Source organism: Polypterus senegalus, chromosome 10, assembly GCF_016835505.1.
Source record: "Polypterus senegalus isolate Bchr_013 chromosome 10, ASM1683550v1, whole genome shotgun sequence".
NCBI classification, from domain to species: Eukaryota; Metazoa; Chordata; class Cladistia; order Polypteriformes; family Polypteridae; genus Polypterus; species Polypterus senegalus.
The window spans coordinates 161,270,070-161,293,240 of record NC_053163.1 but is presented as its reverse complement, the minus strand read 5'-3'; the positions used below and the strand labels follow the sequence as shown (position 1 = coordinate 161,293,240).

At 45.5% G+C, this 23,171-nt stretch overlaps 1 protein-coding gene across 3 annotated transcripts in view; it reads left to right on the top strand.

Annotated features, from left to right (window-relative positions):
• Positions 1-302: 302 nt before the first annotated feature.
• Positions 303-23,171, top strand: part of grin3bb (glutamate receptor, ionotropic, N-methyl-D-aspartate 3Bb) — a 162,061-nt gene continuing 139,192 nt past the window's right edge. For all 3 annotated transcript variants that reach the window (XM_039767157.1, XM_039767156.1, XM_039767158.1), the window contains exon 1: positions 303-917. In XM_039767157.1, coding sequence (XP_039623091.1) covers positions 462-917 — 456 coding nt within the window. In that variant the 5' untranslated portion in view covers positions 303-461. The remainder of the gene's footprint in view (positions 918-23,171) is intronic.

Sequence of the window (23,171 nt, the reverse complement as noted above, 5' to 3'; positions counted from 1 at the left end):
ATCTAGCTGGCCGCGACATCCTGCCAAATGACAAGGCGACAGAAATCGAGCAGTGCGACGTCTCCGCGCGTGTCTCTCCACCCCCCGAGCGAAGCCGCCTGCAGTCTCCAGTCTAAACTCCTGGCACGACGTGGAGCATCAAGTCGCAGGCAGCAGTCACAGATTCGTCCTCTGCCAACTCCTTCATTTGCGATCCAGAAATGAGGAGCTTTGCTGCGATGTCGCGCGATCCTCCTGCTCGGCACATCTTTGCTGCCCCTTCTGGCCACAGCGCGCAATGAACAACCCAGTGGCTCCAGAGCTCAGCTCGGATGTGCGCGGCTCCATCCCTCTCTCGCTCGCTAAAGCGTCTTCATGTACGGTTCGCCCCCATCCATGCCAGGCTCGTGAAAGAGAGAGGAGGGGAGGCAAGCGGGGAAACTTTCTGAAGACACCGCCTGGGGTCCGACGGCGCCGGCAGCATGGGATCGATGGCTTCCAGAATCCTGGCATACATGTACTTGGGACTCAAGATTCTCATCTACACCTGTGTGGACCACGGACACCCCCACCCTCAGCCCTGTCACATCCTGGCACGGATAGGGCACACGGTGCGTCTGGGCGTGCTGCTGCCCAGTCGCCAGCCGGCGCGAGTGCACAGCGCCCTGAACCGCGCCCTCAGTGGTCTCGCTCAAACTCGGGAGGGCAGCCTTCTGCCGTACAACCTGAGTCTGGAACTGGTGCCCGGGGAGCCGCTGGACGGAGACCCCGAGACGCTCTTCACCTGCGTGTGCCAGGCCATCGTGGCGCAGGGGGTCTCCGCAGTGCTGGCCTTCCCCCAGGGCTTGGAAGAGCTCATCCAAGTGGATTTTATGTCTGCCTTTTTGGAAATACCTTTCATTAGCATACTGGAACGCGGGGAAGCCCTGGACACCAAGGTAAGGAGACGACGACCTGACCCGTCGCCGATGAACTTTCGTCTGGGGGTCGGAAATGTTCAAGAGTCCATTTTTTCCGCCCGCGGGTTTGTGTTAAAGTTGTGGGAACTTCAAAGCATCTTCTTTATTTGCGATAATTCGCGAGTCTCGGGCGCCGCCGGCAGCGCGCCGTGAAGACCAACCGGCGAAGTGAGCGGCACGGGGGTCCTGGGGGGATTCAAGTCACGCCGCAGCAGGTAGCGCAGCATCGCCCCGTCCCCTGTCTTTCTTCTGATTTTTAGCTCAAGCCCTGCCGATTACGATTCTCTAGTCCACTTCTGGGGTCTGCTCAACTCACAGTCGGGGTACGCGTGCCGTTATTTTCGGGTCTATTTAACTGTTAACATCTAGAACATTTCGTACGACTACTTGAGTGGTCTGTAATTTGCTGATGCCCCCATTGCTGTCTGCTGGCCTCCGTGGTGACCAGACGTCCCGTCCATACTCTTAAAATTCAAGGAGCCAAAGTGGCCCTTCAGAGCGATGCCATGAGGGAGACAAGCACGACATTCATTTATAGAGCACATTTTCACAAAAACCATGGAACCTTTAAAGGTTTGCAAAAGAACCGAAGTTTCCAGAAAGATCGCTTATTTATTCTGATTAGTTGGTGACAAGATGATAACACGTGTGTGACATTCCGGCCCAGACTGCTGCTGCAGGCTGAGTTTGATTTTCTTGATCGGTCCTATCCTGCCAGGTCATCTTCCAGACATTAAAGATTTTGTTGTCGTCCAAGCATTCAAACCCTAAAGACACAAATTCACATCCAAAGAAGCCCTCCCAGAATGAGACGGGCCCTTGTTGAGCAATGAGGAACCATGAAGTGCTATTGAGGGGCCAGCATTTTTAAGAGTGCAGGATGAGCTGTCTGTGTGTCTTTCTAGAGCCTTACTGGGTAGCTGGTGACTTAACTTGGGACTGAGAGACCCCTGACAGAAATTAAATGTGGTCAGGTTCTGGGGGTGTGAAACCAGAGGCCCATCTCAATCTGCTATATGGGGTCTCAATGGCCGTCACAAATAAGTGGCTCCTTCCAGTTTGCCTCTTGACTCCAAACATAGGGTGGCAATGGTGACAGAGATGGAGCCCCCTTAATATTGCCAGTATATTTCATGCCCTGTACACCCCACAGAGAATATCATGGAAAGGAAACCTGAGCTGTGGAGAAAGAGCTATGGAGGACAGGAGGAAAAAAACAGAATAGCTAAGAATGAAGATGTGCAGAGCAACGGACTTCAAAGGGGGTCTCAGATCAGCAGCAGCACAGGATGGAGGGCAGGATGTCGAAAAAAACCACAGACTGCAAAAAGGAATCAGTTGTGTAGCAGGACTCAAGAATCACCAAAGAGCTGGAGGGGAAGAAAACGGTGAGTGGTCAGGCCAGCACTGGGGGGTCCAATGGAAACTGGAGACTACAGAAATGAGATGAATGAGTGGAGCAACAAAGCCTGGTGAGATCAGGAACGGGAGAATCAGGGGCACAGCTAAAGTTGGGGAAAAATACAGGAAAGGAGGTTAAAGTGGGGTGGGCATGACATGAGAAGAGAGGGGTGGGGAGGAAAATCACAGATATGGAGGAGTGGGGATGAGGAAGAGGAAGGCGACCAGAGAGGAAGTGGATGGACTGAGTGAAGGGGGATCTGATGAGGACGTGTACATCAGACAAGGGTGGAGGAGGCAGGTCGGGGATGGCAAGCCCCCAAATATACATGAGGTGTAAAAGTTTTAGAAGAAGAATATTTACATACTGTATATATACCGTATATTAGGGTTAGGGTTAAAATGTAATCCCAATAGAATACGATCTTTAAATCTGAACAGAATCCCCTAACCTTCTCTGCACTTCTAAACAGCATGGCTGCTTGACTGTTTGTCCCCTGTTCAATGATTTTGTGATTGACTGTCCCCTTGTCACACCTACATTTGTCATACCTGGTTTATATATGGGGGCTCCCTATACTGGCCCAGCCCCTCCACTCTTGTCTCTTGTACACGTCCCCCCCTGATTCCCCCTTTCTCATTTGGATTTCCCTCCACACAGTGCATCCATTTTCTATTTTGGTCCTCATCTTTTCTTCCATCCCAACGCTTCCATATCTATGGTTCTTCTCCCCACCCTTTCTTTTTATTTCATGTATGTATGTATATATATGTATATAGGTTTGTAACATCAGTGGGTTTATATATACCAATGCTTGTTGAGATGGTCTGTATATATACAGTATACTTTGATCCATCCATCCATCATCCATCTATTGTCCAAGCCTGCTTTATCCGGAGCAGTTTGGCAGGGCAGCTGGAGCCTACCCCAACAACCGTGTGTGTGTGCGTGTGTGTGTGCATTCAGGGATGGATCCTCGTCAGGACTCCAGTTCATCATAAGGTGAATATGCAAACACACACCCACCCAGCACACATACACATACATATTAGGGTAAATATAGTATTGCCAACCCCCCTAACAAGCATACTACATCTATATATAAATATATATATATATATATATATATATATATATATATATATATATATATATATATATATATATATATATATATATAAATATATCCATCCATCCATCCATCCATTATCCAACCTGCAATATCTTAACACAGGGTCGCGGGGCTCTGCTGGAGCCAATCCCAGCCAACACAGGGCACAAGGCAGGAACCAATCCTGGGCAGGCCACTAGCCCACCGCAGGACAATACATATACTGTATACTGTATATGCCTCACAATAAGGAGGACCAGGGTTCACATCCGGGGTCTTCTCTTCATGGAGTTTGCATGCTCTCCAAATGTCTGTGTGTGTTTCCTCTTCCCGATGTGTGTGTGTGTTTGTGTGTGTTTACCCTGCGATGGGCTGGCATCCTGTCCAGGTGCTGTTCCTGCCCTGTGCCTGTTCCTACTGGGATAGGCTCCAGACCAAAGACCCCACTCAGGACAAAGGAGGTTTGTGACATGGGTGGGCTTATGCTTCTGCAGCTTCCTGGCGAGCCCCTGCCATAGATGAGCGGGTTAAGAAGATGAGTGGATGGACGGATGGATGGATTTTCAAACTGCCCTCCTCCTGATGATGAGAAGTGTGTCCAGCGTCGTCTTCTTTGAGTCCTCCTCGCGCTCTTATCATGTCCGTCTTTTACGTTGCGGCAAGTCCTTCTTTCACAGCAGGTTGAATTTTCTTTTTCTTTTGATTTCCTTGCTTTTGATATTGTTACTTTTATTCCTATTACGTTTCATAACGTTTATCGTGATATGTTTTATAAGGAGGGGGTTAGAGTTTTTATTGTGAGGGCACTTTCAGTGTGGTATATATATATATATTTTTTGAGGAAGGTAAATGATGAATTGAGCACCCAGTGTATATTGCTGAGGTGCGATTCTGATAAATTGATTCTCGATAAATTGGTTTATGTATTTAAAATATAGATTTTAATAATTGCACAAATTTTTCCTTTAACTGGCCGGCTTAATCGGACCTTAGCAGTTCGTTTCATTGTTAATTTAGTGATACACTTTCGGTTGATAATAGTATTACACTTCACTCTTACTTTACTGTGACCACCTTCTTTAATCCCATCTCTTTCCTGATCCTCCAAGCCGTGTCAATGTTTCTCGTCCTTCACCCCCAGACCCCCCCTAACCCCCACTTCTCCAATTCCGTTACGATTTTCCCAAATATTTTTTTTTCATATTACAGTTCATCGCTCGTCTTGCAAATAGAAAGCGCCTTAAGATCGGGGAATCCCCCGCGTGCGTCAGCGTGCCGCCGACACCAGACACTCCTGCCAAGTAGTTGACCGAGGTGATGCCCCGGCGTTTACCGGCAGCCTTTCACCGGCGAGCGGAGGCACTGCGGGCTGCGCATTCCGATTGTCTGCCTTTTGTTCAAGACTAACGCGCGCCCGCCCGCCCCGCTCGACACGGGGGGCTCTCTGACTGGAGCGGCGCCGCCTCGTCACTCGACATGTAAATTAGGAAAAAAAAGGTCCGCCGTGTACCAGTTCCCCGCATGCGCGGCCGGTTAACGTGCAGAACACCTTTTGAATCAACAGTTTAGGGATACAAACAAATCACTTTTGAATATGAAACCCTCTTACTGAGAAGACTTCACGCCGGTCGTGTTATTTACAGCAAAGGAAGGAAAAAAAAAAACAACAGCCAGACAGCCGACCATCAGTGTCATAAAGGCCACGGGTTGCGTGAAATGTCAGCACAGCGATCGGTCAGGAATCTCTGGAAAGATAACATTTGGATTTCAGTCCACGGTTACCTTCAGCTCTGCACACGACGCCCTGCGGATAGACTGGAGACCCCACTGCGAGCATTTAACGAAAACCGAGAAATCCGTGAATGGTACCGTCATTCAGTAGCCCACTTAATCCTAAAAGAGGTCGCGCGGGTTTGGGGAATACTGGAGCCTATCCCAGCTAGCAGAGGGAGCAAGGCTGGAACAAACCCCGGACAAAGCGCTAGTCTATTGGGCCAAACACACACACACACACACACAGGAGCCGATTCAGTGTCATCAGTCCACCTAACCGGCAAGTGTTTGGACTGGGAAAGGAAACTGGGAGAACATGCGGACTCCACGCAGGGAAGACCCGCGACGTGAACCCTGCTCTCCTTTACTGCGAGGCAGCTGCGCTAACACTGAGCCACCCTACCGCTAAATGAACGGTACAGACAATTCATATTTATATCAAATATGTGAAGGACGCAGTGAAGGACAAAGTGAGAGAGAGAAAGAAAGAAAACCACTGGTGACGTCTAAGCGCGACGTGTAAGTACGGATCACGTGGTAATAGGTGGAGCCAAACACTACGGCGTGGAGCACCAGGCTGGAACCAACCTGAGGTTGTATTGGAGCCAATGGAGTCCGTTTGGAATAATATCACTGGCTTCCATTTATGTTAACCCCTTTAATATAATAATAATAATAATAATAATAATAATACATGTCACATAGTACGGAAATGCCTTAACACAAACGGAATCCACTAAAACACATAAGCACACAACATAACACTGCCCTGAGCCCGTCATAGGCAGAAGCAATGGGACTATCCCAGAATACATTTTGAAAAACAAAATCAAATCAAATAATGATAATAATAATAATAATAATAATAATAATAATAATAATAATAATAATTCATTATATTTCTATAGCGCCTTTCCCATGCCCAAAGTGCTTTCAGATTACTTTGTTTTGCTGCGTGTTTAAACAAGTCTGTGTCTTTATGTGTATTCATTTTGCATCTCGTCATTTTTAAAAAGTATAGTTGCATTTTTTAAAACATTTTATTGAATGTATTAAAAGCAAGCACCATTCCATACAAGCGAGTGAAACTTGACCAAACTAAGCTCAAATCAAATCAACCCTCCCATCCATGAGTAAGAGAGCTGGGCCAGCGGACAGAGTGAAGTATACTCAGAGTATTGTTGCATCTTACCTCGTGACAACAAAAGAAACAGAACAAGTCATTTTTTAAATCACGACATCATTACTAAGAACACGGAGAGAAGGCTAATAAGATTTGAGCTCAACGAACCCACAAGCTGGAAGTTCGCAGTGCAATACCAGAAATTACCAACACGGACGGAGACACAAAAAGTAGGTTTGCATTATACCTGAGGACTTGTCCCACACTCGGTGAACGGCGCTATATAAAGACAACCCGAATTGAGTTGAATTAAGCCCACCTATGAAGTGCGCAGGTTATCGGCCATATGCATGTTAGCCACAGGTCTTCCGGTGATTCATATAGCGCCTTTGTAAACGTCACTAGACTTGACAATGCGCGTGTGTGACATTTTTAATACTCAGCACACTCTCACCGGGGGTGGCCGAGTGACAACACTTTACGACCGATGACACAATATGGACACCCATTCAGATGATGGGTTCTGGCAGCACAGGGTCAAAGCAGCAGCTAACCCTGGACGAGGTGCTATGCTCACCGCGTCACTGTTACTGATTTGTAGATTTTGTTTTTTCTTGTCTTTATAATGTAGGACCCTGCACAGAGTCGCCCATCACAAAGGACTGTAAATGTCCTTACAAGACGGGCAATGTGGCGTATTTTGGTAAAGCTTTGGATTACCAACCCCGAGGCTGTGGGTTCAGAGCCTACTGCTGAGTGACCTCACTAATCGTATCTCAAAGGTGCCAGCAAAGTAGATAAATAATAACAGAAAAGAAAGGAAATGGCGGCGCAGTTTGGCACAGCGTTTACAATAAATCAAGTTATCGTTAGCGGAATAAATGAGTTGAATGGGAAAGGAACCCGAAGCATCCACGGGAAGGGCAAGCAGCGACCTGGCATGGCATTCAAACCCACGACGCTGCAAGTGCCAGGCGGTAGCGATAACCACAGAGTCAGCCTGGCACAGGTCTGCTGCTTTACCCGTCCTTAGGTGATCGGGACAGACGACAAATTCCAGAGCTCAGCTAGACGCATGGGAGTTTAGGCAGAGGGGGCTGGAAACACGAGGGTCTTCCCAAAATACGACCGATAAAAGGACAATTTGACCAAAGCGCCAGTGTTACACTGGCACCTAAAGCGCATTGCTGAAAACGGTTTAAGTTTAAATGTCATTTGAATTCGTTTGGCACCATGCCAGGTGTTCCTGTGAATCCGACGCGCTTTTGCACAGATTGCAGCGCGTCCCCTGCGCACGTCGCCTCTGCTGTCCCTTTGCTCCGTCGCTTTGCACTTCGCTAATGACTTTGCTTTAATTGCCGAGTGTCATCCAAGTCTATAAAAAGTGCCGCAGCTCCTGCCATGAAACGCACTGATCCCAAACCCGCCGGCTTCTCTCCGTAGGTGGGCTTGGCACTCGCCAGGTGGAAGGGGTCGTCACAATTAAGCTGTACGTGTAGCTGGGGTGCCCGCTTTTATAGTAAAAAAAGTGCCGAGTGAACCTGCGCGAATGATCGTGGCGTTAAAGCGGCGTGCACGAGCCACTGGGGTTACTGGTGGGATTTCGGTATGACCAGCGCTTTCAATCACTGGGTGGTCCTCAAAAGAAGTCAACATGGTTGGTGGCATATGAGTGCATCCCGCCGTTACACACCCACTCGTCCAGTCGCCACAAGGCATCGCGGCGCAGAGCTTTGCCCGGTCCGGGGGGCTTCATTCTGAAACCTAAAGGTGCCAAGTGGGCCGTAGTTCAGGGGTCGGCAACCTTTCAGCAGTGATGCCCCCTCTAATCTCACTCCAGACTCTTCTTCTGGGAACGAGCTGCCCACCTCCATCTGAAATTCAGACCCCCTCAGTGCGTTTGAAGACCCCCTGGCTCTAATTGATGGAGGCTTTCTGAGGTTTTTCTGTTTTGTAACTCACTGTCATTTTGTTCTAAGCTCTTTGCTGATGACGATCAGTTTTGTCACCTTGTACTGCCACACTCGTTCCCAAGCAGTACCTCATTTGTAAGTCGCTTTGGATAAACTAATCAAATCAATGGAAATTGAAATGTAATGAAAACGGCACCTCTTTGCTCCTACAGTATGTGACGTCTGGTGGTGACAGTGATGATGTCACCGCACTGCCACAATGTAAGACGCCGACCGGCCGGCCCACTGCAGCAGGGCCCCCCAAGTTTGTGGATAAATCTAAAACAGAAGCAGAACAGAAGGTGGTCGGGACATTTTTTGCTTCTTCCGGGTTTTCGCGTCATTTCCTTCTATAGGTGCATTTTGATCTTTGTGGATTATTGGATTATTGAGGTTTATGTGAATTTTACTATTTGTTCAATTTTGTATTTTATGTCAGTTCAGTTTGTTTAATAGTTTCTATGTGCTTAAGTGAGTCATGATGGTTGATTCACAAACGATTTGTTCTTTTTGGCAAATCATGGGAATCGATTAACGAGCACGAGAGAATCGGGAGCCGCTAAAGTGCACGTGTGACGTCATCAGCCTCGCTCGCTATTTTTTTCTGTTTTTATTTTTTTTATCATTTTATTGATTTTATTAACATCAAATAACATTCCATACAAATAACTCAAGTTTTACAAAAAAAAGGTTCAAAAAATATCATCACCCCACCCCCAGAGAGCCTCTCTTGTTTAGACGTTTACAGCGCACGTGCGAGTCCGGCCGTCTGATTCACTTCACTTATGAATCTAAATCCTCATCGGCGAACGTGAAGCCTCTCATTGGCCAGCCTCTCGTTCTTCATACTGTAAAAGAGGACAAAACGAAGATGAAGAGTTGGGGGCGTCACCGTGACCCCCGTATATCATAAAGGCAATGCAGCCTTTTGATGAAAAGAAACTAAGGACGTGAGTCTTAGACCAGACTGAGATTATCTGACACTGAGACACTTCCAGTTAAATTGGTGTGGGGGGGGCGGACACTGGGAGTGACATCAGAGGTGGTGGGGTTGTCAATCATCCAGTCTGTAGACGGAGAAAGAGAAGAGTTAGAATACAGCGCCACCCTGTGGATTGGTGTGGAATTACCAGCACCCGAGTCTTTAAGCTGTCCCCAAGGCACGCGTGTGTGACAATACAAACACGATACGCAAACAACACGTTTATATTCGAGTGCTTTAACGGTTGGTTTAGTAAAATTCAACTTTAGCATTGTTTTAAACAGAATCCAATAAACCAAGTTTTAAACTAATATGTTTATGTCGCTTTGTAAATGCAATAAATTAGTCATACGACATTGACCCTTATAAAATGTTTACTAATGATTTGCTTTCAACTTTACTTTAACACACACCTTTAGAGCTCATTAAACACATCAGGCGTGCATCACTCATTAATCCTTTCAAGTTCGATCAGAGTCATTACCCGAGGACGACTCACACAATTCTCGTTCATTTGATCTGTGAGCTGAGTCCTTACTTGGGAATGAATCACATGACTCTCTGTCTTGGCGAATCAGGGACATAAAAAGGGTTACCTTGAACTTTTAACTGGCCAGGCTAGGCCTCCTTTGTCTGCTGGGAAAGGCTTCACCCCAGTGGGGCTCAAACACAACTCCAGTGGCCTGCTTCAGGCCTAGCAGGACCAAAGGGGAATAAAACCTTACAAGAAGAGTGCAAGTCCTAAAAGACAGGGGCTGGCCACTGTGAACCTCAGCTTGTAATCGACACCACAGCAAAACAAACTTTATAAAAAGAAGGACTTATGGACAAAAAGTAAGTAAGTAAGGATCCACAGAAACAGGGTTCCCTAAATAGTAGTCCCAGGTCAAAATCCAGGAAACAAATCTGCAGACAAAGCAAGGAAATCATAAACCAGAAAATCCAACAATAAAAACGATACTCATGATGGCACCAAACACCAAAAGCTCGCCTGCTGAGTCCTACCTGTGGCTTGAGTATAAAGCCAGTAGGAGGAGCCAGCAGCCGTGACATCAGCATGGCCCGCCTCTTGGAGAACCACCCACAAAGCACAAGGAACACATGCAGACCTAAAGAGACAGTAACAGTAACATAATTAACCAATCATAAGCAGGATCAACAGAAAAAAACACATAAACAATACAAAATAAATCCTAAAATTCACAAGAATTCAGACCATTACATAACGTTCTCATTCAAGTCATTCAAGAATCAAATCATTACTCAAGAACAAGTCACATGATTCTTATTCAGTTGATCCATGAAGTAAATCATCGCTCAAGAATGAGTTTCTCCTTCATTTGACTCACACAGAAGTCACATGACTCTCCCTCATTTGATCTCTGAACTGTTATTACCCGAGGACGAGTCACACAATTCTTGTGCATTGATTCACAAAGCAAGTCACTTAATCATTACCCGAGAACAAGTTGCACAGCTCTTGTTCACTTAATGATTCTTGATCACCATATCTTATTTTAATTCACTGTTTTGTTATTCTTTACGCTTTCAAAGAGGTTTATATTATATTGTATTATATGAATAGAGGTTTATATTATATTGTATTTTATGAATTACCAGCATATTTAGTATATAATTTAATAAATATTATATTTTAATTAAATAAATAATTCTTTGATTTATTCATAGAGAGGATGGGGGACCCCCCCAATAAAAAAAAAAAATATATATATATTTCATGGATGAATTAAACAAATCAAATGAACTAATTCACTTAATTGGGCAATTTGAAAGAATCCAAATCAGTAAAGTGAAGGGAAACGCCCATCAATTGTACTTTTTGGGTGGACCTCCCCAAGAGGCGGGGCCACTAAAACCTCACCACAGCGAACTGTCCACAGCTGGCCCTGAAATGCATGCTGGGAAAGTGAGTTCCTTGTGGTTCATTTGAATGCGTTGGAGTGAAGTGTCATCCTCTTATTTGTTTCTCAAGATTTATTGTTTTGTTTTTTAATCATTTTTACTAAATTAAAGATAACAATTTGGATTTTGCATTAGAGACTTTGTTATTTTTTGCCTCCTGAAATAAAAGCCTTCTCTTTTTTCAAACAACTTTATTTTGGGATTTCCTAGCAGACAGATCTTTTTTTAAATGGTAGAGCTGAGGAGTACCCCCCCCCCATTAGGATTCAGGCAAGGAGGTCAGCTTGAACCCTAACTGCTTCTATGCAGGCTCAGCCTGTCCAGGCCCAAAATGGGGAAACTCCACCCAAGTTTAGCTGTGTCTAAAACATCTAATTTCTGTTTTCCGTAGGGAAACTGTCAATGTGGTCGATGAGTGACCAACTCTGGGCGAGGAAAAGGAAAAAAAAAGGAGTCCTTACATAACTCGTGTCACGTGATCCACATCGCCGCTATCCACTCCGATGGTCAAACGTGTCAAACGAGAGTATTTTCTGCTGAGTTACTGTTAGCAGGCAGCGCCCATAATAAACTCCCACAAGGCTGTGTGTTTGATTGAAAGATCGGCCTCCCCTCCTCATTCACTGGTCAAGAGTCCTGCCTTTAATTTAAACGCAAGGCATTGTGGGAACGACGTCTCTCCAGGAAGTAACCATTAAAAACATTTTAGCAAACACAAATGAACACATTTTGGAATGGAGGCCCATTTAAAAAGACAGCACGCCATTCCCAGCAGCCTCTCTGACCAGCAGCCATCAGCCCTCATGCACCTCTTCTGTATGCTGGACTGCACTCTGCTCAGGGGTCTCCTCACTTCTTTTGTGGTGGTCTCGTCCTCTTCTCCACCTCTGTGCCGTTTTATCATCGTGTCCCTGATGCTTCCAGTTGCTCTGCTATAATGTTTGTGGCAAAGGGGGGCAACAGGGGTGGGGCGGTACTTGGGATCAGATTTTTCCTAAGGTGCTCAACGCAACTTTTTATCTACATAGAAAAATCTTTAATGTTGGGTTTGGTGAAATTGTCTCAGTGCCCCCTGGACCCTGAGTGTCCTGCCATACCTGTGCTCAGGTGGGCACAGTCTCAGCTATTCAGCTCCGCCTTGGGGTTTGAAGGCTGAGCCCATTGGTTGGCTTTTTTGGCGCAGTGTAAAGGGTCAGGTGACCTCGCACATCCCGTTATTTTGAAGGAGTCATTCAGTTCATTTTTGTGTGTCACTCTTCACTCACTGCACTTTTAGCACTTTGCCCGTTGAAGAAAAACTGGAAACCACGCTTGTGCTTTTGGGGTTGAGTGCTTGGCGTTGGGATCTTTAAGATCTTCATTTTGTGTGATTCTTTTTTATATGCCATTATTTGGCTGACATTTTCTCATCACTGGAGCTGGTAGCTTGTCACACTGTCACAGTGTCAAATGTCACGTCCCTTACTTGTCCATCATGTGAAGTCCTTCTTCTGCCACCCTCTAATGTTGCTCTGAACTTCCATTGATTTTTTCCATACTATTCTGTTGTGCCACCATATCCACCTCACACCCTTCATTTAGCAGCTAACCGCTGTAAGCAGAGGAAAGTCAGGGTCATTCCAGAGGTTCACCAGATGCCACGTACCCTTGTGTGGTCTTTGGGTGCTGAACCATCTCTCTCTCTCTCTCACACACACACCCACATATCTTTTGCTTGGCCCCACCTCTTCTGACAGAGTCTCTCTCCTCTGGCTCCACCCATTCTCAAAGTATCTCACTCTCTCTCTCTCTCTCTCTCTGTCACTTAAGCTCCACCCTTCTCACAAAATCTCTTTCTCTCCCAGACTCCACCCCATTTGGACAGCATCTGTCTCCCCAGCGCCGCCCCTTTCACAGTCTCTCTCTCACTCTCAAACACACAAACACATCTCTTGAATAGCTTTACAGGTTGGCCCCACCTCTTCTGACAACCTCTCGTTTACAGGTCCTGCCCCTTCTGAGGGGGTCCAGTTCCAGCATAGCTTAACATTTACATTTACTTATTTTGGCAGACACCTTTATCCAAGGTGACTCACAACATTTATGATACAATTGGTTCCATTTCTTTTGGTTAACCAATTGGAGCCCAGGCAGGTCAAGTGACCTGCTCATGGTCACACCATGTCCTTGTGTCCAGCTTTACCAGATGGCCCCGCCTCTTCTGACAACATGTCTTTCACAGGTCCCACCCCTTCTGACAGGGTGTGGTTCCCAGACCTCACCCTTTCTTACTGTGTCTCTTGCACTCTTTTTCTCTCTCTCTGACCCCTCCTAGACTCTGCCCCATTTAACAACACCATCAAACATCTTCTCCCAGTTTCCGCCCCCTGTGACAGCACCATCAAAGTCCTCTCCCAGACTCCACCCCCTGTGACAGCACCATCAAGCATCCTCTCCCAGACTCCGCCCCCTGTGACAACACCATCAAAGTCATCTCCCAGACTCCACCCCCTGTGACAGCACCATCAAAGTCATCTCCCAGACTCCACCCCCTGTGACAGCACCATCAAGTGTCCTCTCCCAGACTCCACCCCCTGTGACAACACCATCAAAGTCATCTCCCAGGCTCCACCCCCTGTGATAACACCATCAAAGTCATCTCCCAGACTCCACCCCCTGTGACAACACCATCAAAGTCATCTTCCAGACTCCACCCCCTGTGACAACACCATCAAAGTCATCTCCCAGACTCCACCCCCTGTGACAGCACCATCAAGCGTCCTCTCCCAGACTCCACCCCCTGTGATAACACCATCAAAGTCATCTTCCAGACTCCACCCCCTGTGACAACACCATCAAACATGCTTCCTGTCTTACTGTTTTCTCTCTGGCTTTGAGTTCTATTTAGTGATTTGGCTTTGGTGTTAAAGGGTCTCGTCCTCGTCTCGGTTTCTGGTTTTGACAACATTTCATCTCCTGGTCCTCTTCTTGCCCTCGGGCAGAACGCCATCTTACTTTTTTAAGAGAGTTCTTTGCCAGGAGGGTTCTTACTACAGGATGGCCAGAGGTCGTGACCTGTGATGTCATGGTGTCAGCAGAGTAAAGATCTCGAGGTACCGGAGTTTGGATGAAACTCAAAGAAGTTTTGACGGTGGTGTCTTCTTCATGTTTGAGTTTCTGGTTCCACGATTTGCTGCTGTGTTTTGCTTTCCTGTCTGATTTCTCATTTCAATTCTCAGCTTTGCTGAAAGACACGATGGACTTTTGCTTCTCGACTCTCCTTTAGCGTCTCCATCTTCAGGTCGCTGTCTTCTTCATGTTTGTTTCGCTGGCGACTTCACACTAAGATCGATGAAGTGGAGGACGCTGCCTGATCTGTCCTTCTTCTGATGATGTCACACTTAAAGGTGATGCCCAGGGAGGCTGCCTTTCCTTCCATTCCCTTCCACTCCCTCCATTTTCCTCCTTTCGCCATCAACAGAAGCTTTGTGGCACATTGGCATGTCCCCCGTCCTCAACAGAAACCACAGGTAGACGTGGTCCCTAGCACGCACCCCCATTGCCAGGATGGCTGTGCCTTCCCCCTGTCACCAACGCTGCGTGTGGCTTTCATTTCGCCTTTTCCGCCTCAATAATTTTAATGCGTCTTCAGCTCGTGTCGCGCATTTTTAGTGGTTGCAGATTAGAACCAACACCCATCCCGCCCACCAGTGCCCCACCACCCCTGAAGAGACTCACGTTGCATTCCAGTGTGTGACATCTTGAGGGTCTGGAGCCGCCATTCCCGGGGGGTCAGCTATTGACAGGATTTCTAATCACAGGAGTCGTCTCACAGTCTTGTGCTCAAATTGTGTTCTCCAGGGGTCTTTGTCCCTCTCGCCTCCCACTGGATTAATAAGGACATCTCCTGTCCTGCTGTCCAGATCCAGAAAGTAGCTTAGCTTGGCAGCTATGCCATACATCACACATGGGGGTCTGGGGGAGGTGGCAATACTCTTGTGCCCAGCCTTGTCAACCCAAGACTTAATATGACATTACTTTGTCCCTTTGATGGAAAAGCCAGAGCTGCTCATCCTTGAAATGTCAGCTTGGGGGTCTCAGCCTCATTAATCAACTCAATTAATGCATTTGTGTCTCTCAATGCAAATGATTAAAGACAAAAGATGTGTCGGTGACTAAAGGTCATTTGGCCTACCAGGTGCCCCCTGTATGCGCCAGTTCATTATTTATAGGTTTACAGAGTCCCTATTGTCACACAGACAGGGGACACTGACATTCTTCCTTGCACGTGCTAATCAACATGCAACACATCGCCACTCTCCGGTGCCATCATTAGTGAGGAAAACGAGCTGACCTTGAAACTCCTGCCTTCCCTACCTGAACATCTCAGGATGTGCTGCACTCACCTCAACTCCATCACTGAGGGAGGCTCACTGGTCTTCTGTCTACCAGGCTGGATGGCCGGCCTGTCAAACTGGGCCACCACTGGAGAGCACATGTGGCCAGAGGCAGACATTCTCCTCTTTCTGTGCCCCCCACAGACCCCGTGTAGATCTCCTGTCACTCGTCCCTCTCTGTATTTGTCCCTCTCTGAAGGTCCTGTGTGTGCAGATGGATGCCACCCAGTGACTCCGAGACTCCGCCCCTTAACCCTCCCATAAGCTGGAAATTTGCACCTGACCCCTCCCATCGGTGTCTGTCGCTATGCAACAAACATTCCATTAGCAGTCACACGATAGGTGGGGCAGGGAAAATAAAGGGGGGTCTCAGATGGTGGAGGTCCTCCAGCCTTGTGTACTTACATTAAAGATCCACCTGCTATGGATTTGTAGTTGCAGATGAGAGGAGTCAAATAGCAGTGGAGTTGACAGAAAGCCAACATCTGTCCTTCAGTTCAGTCAGTCATTTATTCATCCATCCCTCCATTAATTCAGACGTCAGTCCTGCCATTCATTCATTCAAACAATCGTCAATCCACTCAACCAGCCTTAAACCTGCCCTTATGTTCATTCACCCAATCTTAAAGTACAGCCCTTCATTCAACCTCATTTCAGTCATCCATTCAGCCCTCCTCCATGTATTCATTCAGTCATCCCTTCATCTTTCTTTCTGTCAGTCCTCTAAGCAGGACAACCAGTTTATGGCTAAAGGTTGGTCACCCATCTTTCTGTATATTCAAGCATTCCTCCATCTATCTATGGATCCATCTGTTCATCCGTCCATTCAACAGTCATCTATACATGCATCTGTTCATTCAGCTATCCATCCATACTTTCAACAATTCTTCTGTTAATCCATCAATTCAACTCCATCAATCCTTCCTTCTTCTATCTGTACATCTGTGTATTCATTTAAACACCCATCCATACATAAACCCAATTATTTAGCTGCCTGTCTTTTGATCTATCCATCCATTTTTAAAATATTTTTATTAATTTTATTGCATTCCATACAAATCAAGTTTTACATAAAGAAATTTGAGTTAAGAAAAAATCGATCCCCACCCTAAGAGAGAGAGAGAGAGAGCAAGCCAAACGTGAAATTTAAGGCTTAAACATACCTAAATTAATAAATTCTCTGTGCTTTATAAACTTATTTTTAAAATATTACTGATTAGATCCTGCCATGTTTTAAAAAAAGTCTGCACAGATCCTCTAACTGAGTATTTGATTTTTTCCAACTTCAAATAATATAACACATCAGTTTCCCACTGACTTAAAAGAGGAGAGTTTGGATTCTTCCAGTTTATCAGAATAAGTCTGCGTGCCAACAGTGTAGTGAATGCAATCACAATTTGTTTGTCTTTCTCCACTTTAAGCCCCTCTGGAAGAACCCCAAACACAGCTGTTAATGGGTTAGGAGGGATTGTGAGTCCAAGGCTGTCTGAGAGGTAATTAAAATTTTTGTCCAGAATAATGTTAATTTGGTGCAGGCCCAGAACATGTGACCTAGTGAGGCTGGGGCTTTTGCAGCGTTCACAGGTTGGATCATGCCCTGGAAACATTTTGGAGAGTTTTAGTCGAGACAGATGTGCTCGATATATAATTTTGAGTTGTATAATTGTATGCTTTGCGCATATGGAGCTCGAGTGAATTCTCTGCATTGCTACTTTCCACTCCTTTTCTGATATATTAATTGAGAGGTCATTTTCCCAGTGTCCTCTTGGATCTTTGAAAGGAAGGGATTGTAAAATGATTTTATATATTGTAGAGATGGAGTCTAATCCTTGAGATTGAGCAATATTTTTCCAGCGTGGATGAGGGTGCAAGATGAGGAAAATCTGGAAGGTTCTGTTTAACAAAGTTCCTGATTTGAAGATAGTGAAAGAAATGTGTAGCTGGAATGTTAAATTTGGAATGTAATTGTTCATAGGATGCAAAGACGTTGTCTATATAAAGATCTCTAAGCAAGTTAATTCCAAATTTTTCCAGATATTAAAACTGCATATGTTTGTGAAGGTTGAAAGAGGTGGTTCTCTTGCAGAGGTGCCACAGATAGAAGCTTCTCCGTCTTAAAATGCTTTCTACATTGGTTCCAGATTCTAAGTGAGTGGAGCACAATTGGGTTATTAGTGTATTGCCGATAACGTGTGTTTATTGGAGCACAGAGCAAGGAATACAAAGAAGTACTGCAGGATTTTACTTCTATTGCGGTCCATGCCTGTGTATGTTCTTCTATTTGTGTCCAGGTTCTTATCGCCTGTATATTTGCTGCCCAGTAATAAAACTGGAAGTTAGGTAGAGCCATGCCACCTTCTGCCTTTTGTCTTTGTAGGGTCGCTCTTTTGATGCGTGGATGTTTAGAATTCCAAATAAATGAGGTTATTGTTGAATCTAATTGCTTAAAGAATGATTTATTAATGTATATTGGATGTTTTGAAATAAAAAAAGGAGCTTAGGAAGAATATTCATCTTAACAGTGTTAATTCTTCCAGCTAGTGTGAGATGAAGGGTTGACCATCTATGCAAGTCTTGTTTAATTTTTTCCATGCAGACGCGAAATTTTGTTGATAAAGAGCTTTATGTTTACTTGTGATGTTTACCCCGAGGTATTTAAACTGTTCTGCAATGATAAAAGGAAGGGTGTCTAATCTAATATTATATGCTTGAGAATTCACGGAAAGAGTACACTTTTATTCAGATTAATTCTGAGACCAGAGAGCTTTTGAAATTCTGTGAGTGCTGCTAAGACTGCAGGCACAGAATTTTCTGGGTCCGATATATACAGTACCATGTCATCTGCATATAATGAGATTTTCTGTTCCAGTCCTTCTCTGCTAATCCCCTTTATCTGATCAGTATTTCGACAATGTATTGCCAGTGGTTCAATGGCAATGCAAACAGCAGTGGTGACAAGGGCATCCTTGTCTAGTGCCACGCTCTAGTTTAAAGTAGTCTGAGCAAATGTTATTGATGCAAACTGAAGCTTCTGGGTTAGTATACAGTAATTTAATCCATGCACAAATGTTGGGCCAAACCCAAACTTCTCCAATGTAGTAAAAGGTATTTCCATTCAATCATGTCGAATGCTTTTTCTGCATCCAATGATAATAATATTTCTGGGGTGTTTGATTTAGTTGGTGAGTATATTACATTAAACAGGCGTCGAAGATTTGAAGATAAGTGTCGGCCCCTAATAAATCCAGTTTGGTCTTGTGATATTACGAGGGAGCACTTTCTCCATCCTTCTAGCTATGATTTTAGAGAGTATTTTAATGTCGTTATTCAGAAGTGAAATTGGTCTGTATGATGCACATTGTAATAAGTCCTTATTTTGTTTTGGAAAGACAGTGATTAGTGCTTGGCGAAAGGTTTGTGGAAGAGATTGGTTATCTCTGGCTTCTGTAAATGTTGCTAATAGGAGGGAGCTAGCTGAGCGAGAATTTCTTGTAAAACTCTGCAGGGTAGCCATCAGGGCCTGCTGCTTTTCCACCTTGGAGTGACTTTATAGCATCCAGTAATTCTGATAATGCCAGAGGTTTATCAAGTTCCTCCGCACTAAAGCGTCTATTTGTGGTATCTGTTTATCCAGAAATGCATTAGATTGTATATTGTCTTCTTTAAACTCAGTAGTATATAGGGATTTATAGTAGTCTCTGAAAGTGTGCATTATATTTTTGTGTTCGATGATTTTATCTCCGTTAGTTGTGATTACGAGATTGCGTTCCGCACTTCTTGTTTGTGAATTTGTTGAGCTAAAAGCTTATTAGCCTTCTCTCCATGTTCATAGTAATGATGTCTGGATTTGTAAATTAGTTGTTCAGTTTCTTTAGTTGTCAAGAGGTTTAATTCTGAATGTAGAGCCTGCCTTCTCCTATGTAGAGTCTCGCTTGGTAGTCTGGCGTGTTCTTCATCTATTTTAGTAATTTTGCTTTTTATCTCTGCTACCTTCTTCGCTTCGGATTTATTTCTGTGGGAAAGATATGAGATAATCTGTCCTCTTAAGAAGGCCTTAAGAGTTTCCCAGAGTATTCCTGCAGAGATCTCGGGGGATGTATTTGTCTCTAGAAAGAATTTGATTTGTTTGGATATAAATTCCGTACAATTCTCGTCAGCTAATAGAAGCAGGCTGAGGCGCCATCTGCGGGGTGAGTGTATGGGGCTTAGTAATTTCAGCTCCAAGATCCATCCATTTTTTAATTTATCTCTCTTTCTACCCATTCATTTAGCTATCCATCCATGTTACCATCCATTCAAACATCCTATCATTCATTTATTATTCATTTATCCATCTATTCATTCATTTTATCATCTTTCCACTTATCCATAAACCATCCATCTTCTAACCATCTTATCCACTTCAAGGTCACAGGGTGTTCATCCATACATCAGTTCATTCTACTATTTACTCGTCCCTTCTTCCATTCATTCAAACATCAATCCATCCATTCATTCAACAATCCCAGCATTATCTATCTATCTAATCCTGCCAACTACGCTATCTATTATATAGTGCCTTATCTATCTATATACGGTGAGAGAGAGAGATATTCAACATCATCCCACATTGTTTGTCTTCTTGAGCAAGGTGACATCAAGCCCTTTATTCTTCTGTTCATTCAACTATCTTTTCATTTCATTTTCACATCCATTGATTCAACTGTTCATCTACCCTTCTGTCCACTCCACCATTTATTCACCCATTAAACTGCCCTTCCAGCTCTTTATGGCTCCATCTGTTCATCCATCCATTCATCTTATTCATTCAGCTATTTTTCCAGACTTTCAACTATCCTTTCAATAATCCATCAGTTTGTGTCTTTATCAATTCTTTCTCATTCCATCCATCCATCTCTCCATCTGTGCCTTCATTCAACTGTCTATCTATCCAGCCATCAAATCAAGCACCCATCCATACTGTAACCAAGTATCCAATTATTTAGCTGTTTATCTCCTTTCATCCACCCCACCAATTCTACCATCCATCCATCTTGTTATCTGTCCTTCCACTTATTCATTTATCTCTCTATTTATTCATTCATTTAATTGTCCATCTGTGCTTCCATCCATTCAGCCATTCTTTCAGTAATTTCTCTGTCTATTCATCCATTCTACAATCCTCCCACTTCTCCATCCATCCGTTCAGCTCTCCTTGCTACCAGCTGGATGTTCACGCTCTCATCAGTTCATTCCACCATTTCCTCATCTGTCACTCAGTTAATTCAAACATCAGTCCACTCCTCCCATCCTACCATTGATTCAACCAATCACATCGGTCCTTCTAGGCAGCAGCTTCACGTCCCACCACGTATTCTTCTCTCCATTCATCTCCCCTTCGTCCCATTCCACCGTTTATCCATCCAGTCTCCCCTTCACTGTTCAGGACGTCAGCGTTGTCTGCGTTCCCCTCAAGTGCTTGACCTCTGGTTTGCTCGGGTCCAGTGACGGCGCTCACTTCATTCCTTTTATTCTTTTCCGTGTTTTTCGGATTCATTTTGCTCAGTAAACTTCCTGCCCCCCCAGCCCACCAACCCCCTCAGCTCTTTCTTCGGCCCTTCAGAGGTTCTTCGTCTCCAGGGGTCTCACATGTAAAACTTTTCTTCGATACTCAATTGCAGTTTATACTCAAAAGACAAAAATCAGGGGGGTCCACGCCACCACCTGCCTTGACTGTTCTGTCACCACATGTCTGCCTGGGACACCTCGATGGCCTTCAGCTCTGACTCTGGGCTTCTTCACTTCAGGGCTGCTCCTCCTCCTCCTCCTCCTCCTCTTCTTTTTCATTTTCCTTGCTGGTTCTAATAAAGTCATGAAATGTAATGCCAGCCTGCAGCCTCAGAGGGTCTGCCCAGCCCCCCGCTCTCCTTTGTTCTGATTGGCACTTGTGTTGGTTTGCTGCCTGATTCGGTGCCAGAGCTCCTGGTCAGAACTCCAGCCTTGGCCATCAGTGATGCTGTAGACGCTGGCAGCTCGTGGTACAGGCTCTTGTCCCGCATACATGTCTCACTTCTGTACAGCAGCAGGGTCTTAGTGCTGGTGTTGGACCCCCCCCCTCACTTTAGGTGGGCCGCCAAGCATTACTGATGTTGTTTGATATGTGCTCCGTAAATTGGCATTGAGACTGATGCCAGGGCAGCAAAGGTTTGGTGACTCTGGAGGGCACATCGTTGTCTGTCTGCCCTTCTTGCTTTGCTCACAATGGTGCCAGGGTAGATGAATCTTTGGACACCTGGCACTGGGAGTTTACTGGGTGGCATTGACATGTAAGCTCTTAGTCTTTATGATTCCCAAGTCTGGGCGTGTTTTTAATGGTGTGACGTCAGGCCAATGTCACCTGCCAAGGCCAAGTCTTCCAGCTTGTGGGTGAGGGTCCACTCTATACCCCTCAGTTGGTCCATTGCTGTCTTCAAGATGACTGGTGACAGCAGACATCTTTGTTGGACCCCCAGTGTCATCAGTGACTGGCGCTGCCAGGTCTGCACTGTGGAGAGCTCGGCTGGTTGGCTCTTCTAGGGGGCACTGTGGACCCGCCATCCCGTCTGGGGCATCTCATGTGGTGTCACGGCACATCTGTAAGAAATGTCAAAAGAAGAGACCTTGTCACTGATTCTCTTGGAGGAAAACCCGAGCAGAGGTTAAGCCTCATCTTTTCAAGTTTAGCAGAAGAATCCTCTAAGAACTGAAACAAATGTGGCGTGGCGGGTGGGCCGATGGCAGCAGTCCAAGGGGAGTGTAATGTAAAAGGCCGAAGCTCCGAGTCCCTTCTGAATGTTTGCCCCCTGAGGTTGGCATGACCGCGTCACTGAGATGAGCAGCAGGACTCTGTTACGAAGTGTGTGAACTTTACATGTGGCGCGCTGCTTAGATTTTCATGGGTTGCTGCCAGTCTGAGTGCCCTTTATTTGCCCGGCCGTCAGGAGTTTTGTTTCCTTCTTATTTGGTCTCCGTGGCCTTTCAGGTAAAACTTGTGTGTCACTTCTACAGTTTTGATGCCCAAGGATTTCATGTTGAACGTTTTGTTTCAAGTTACTTTGAAGGTTTATTTGTCTTTTCTGATGCTGTTTTCTTGGTTGCTGGCACTGCCAACTGTTCACCATTGCCACAAGTGATAGGATTGTGTGATGGATTGGCTTCCATCCTATCCAAGATGGCCCCTGTGCCCTTACCTGGCTAGGAGGCCAAAGCAATGAATAGTCAAGAAGGGAGTTGTGATGTTCCCACACTTGGCCAGGAGGTGGGCATGGAGTGGCACTATGGCAGCGGGTGCACTGGTTCTGGTGGGTCCCAGCAGCCATGGATGGGCTAGAAGCAGCCTGACTGGAATGGTTAGACGTCCTTTTCCTGGTTGGGAGGCCATCAATTTGGGACATTGGCAAACTGGGCAGATCATCCATCAGGTGGCAGCATCCCTTCTAGTGATCCCTGGTATGGACACCTGCAGGGCAGCATGGGGTTTGTAGTCCCATAGGGCTGCCCAATTGGGCGCCATAGAGGCCACCAGGGGGAGCTGTCAGGAAATGACTAAGGGGGTTCCCAGAAGTGTGCTTGG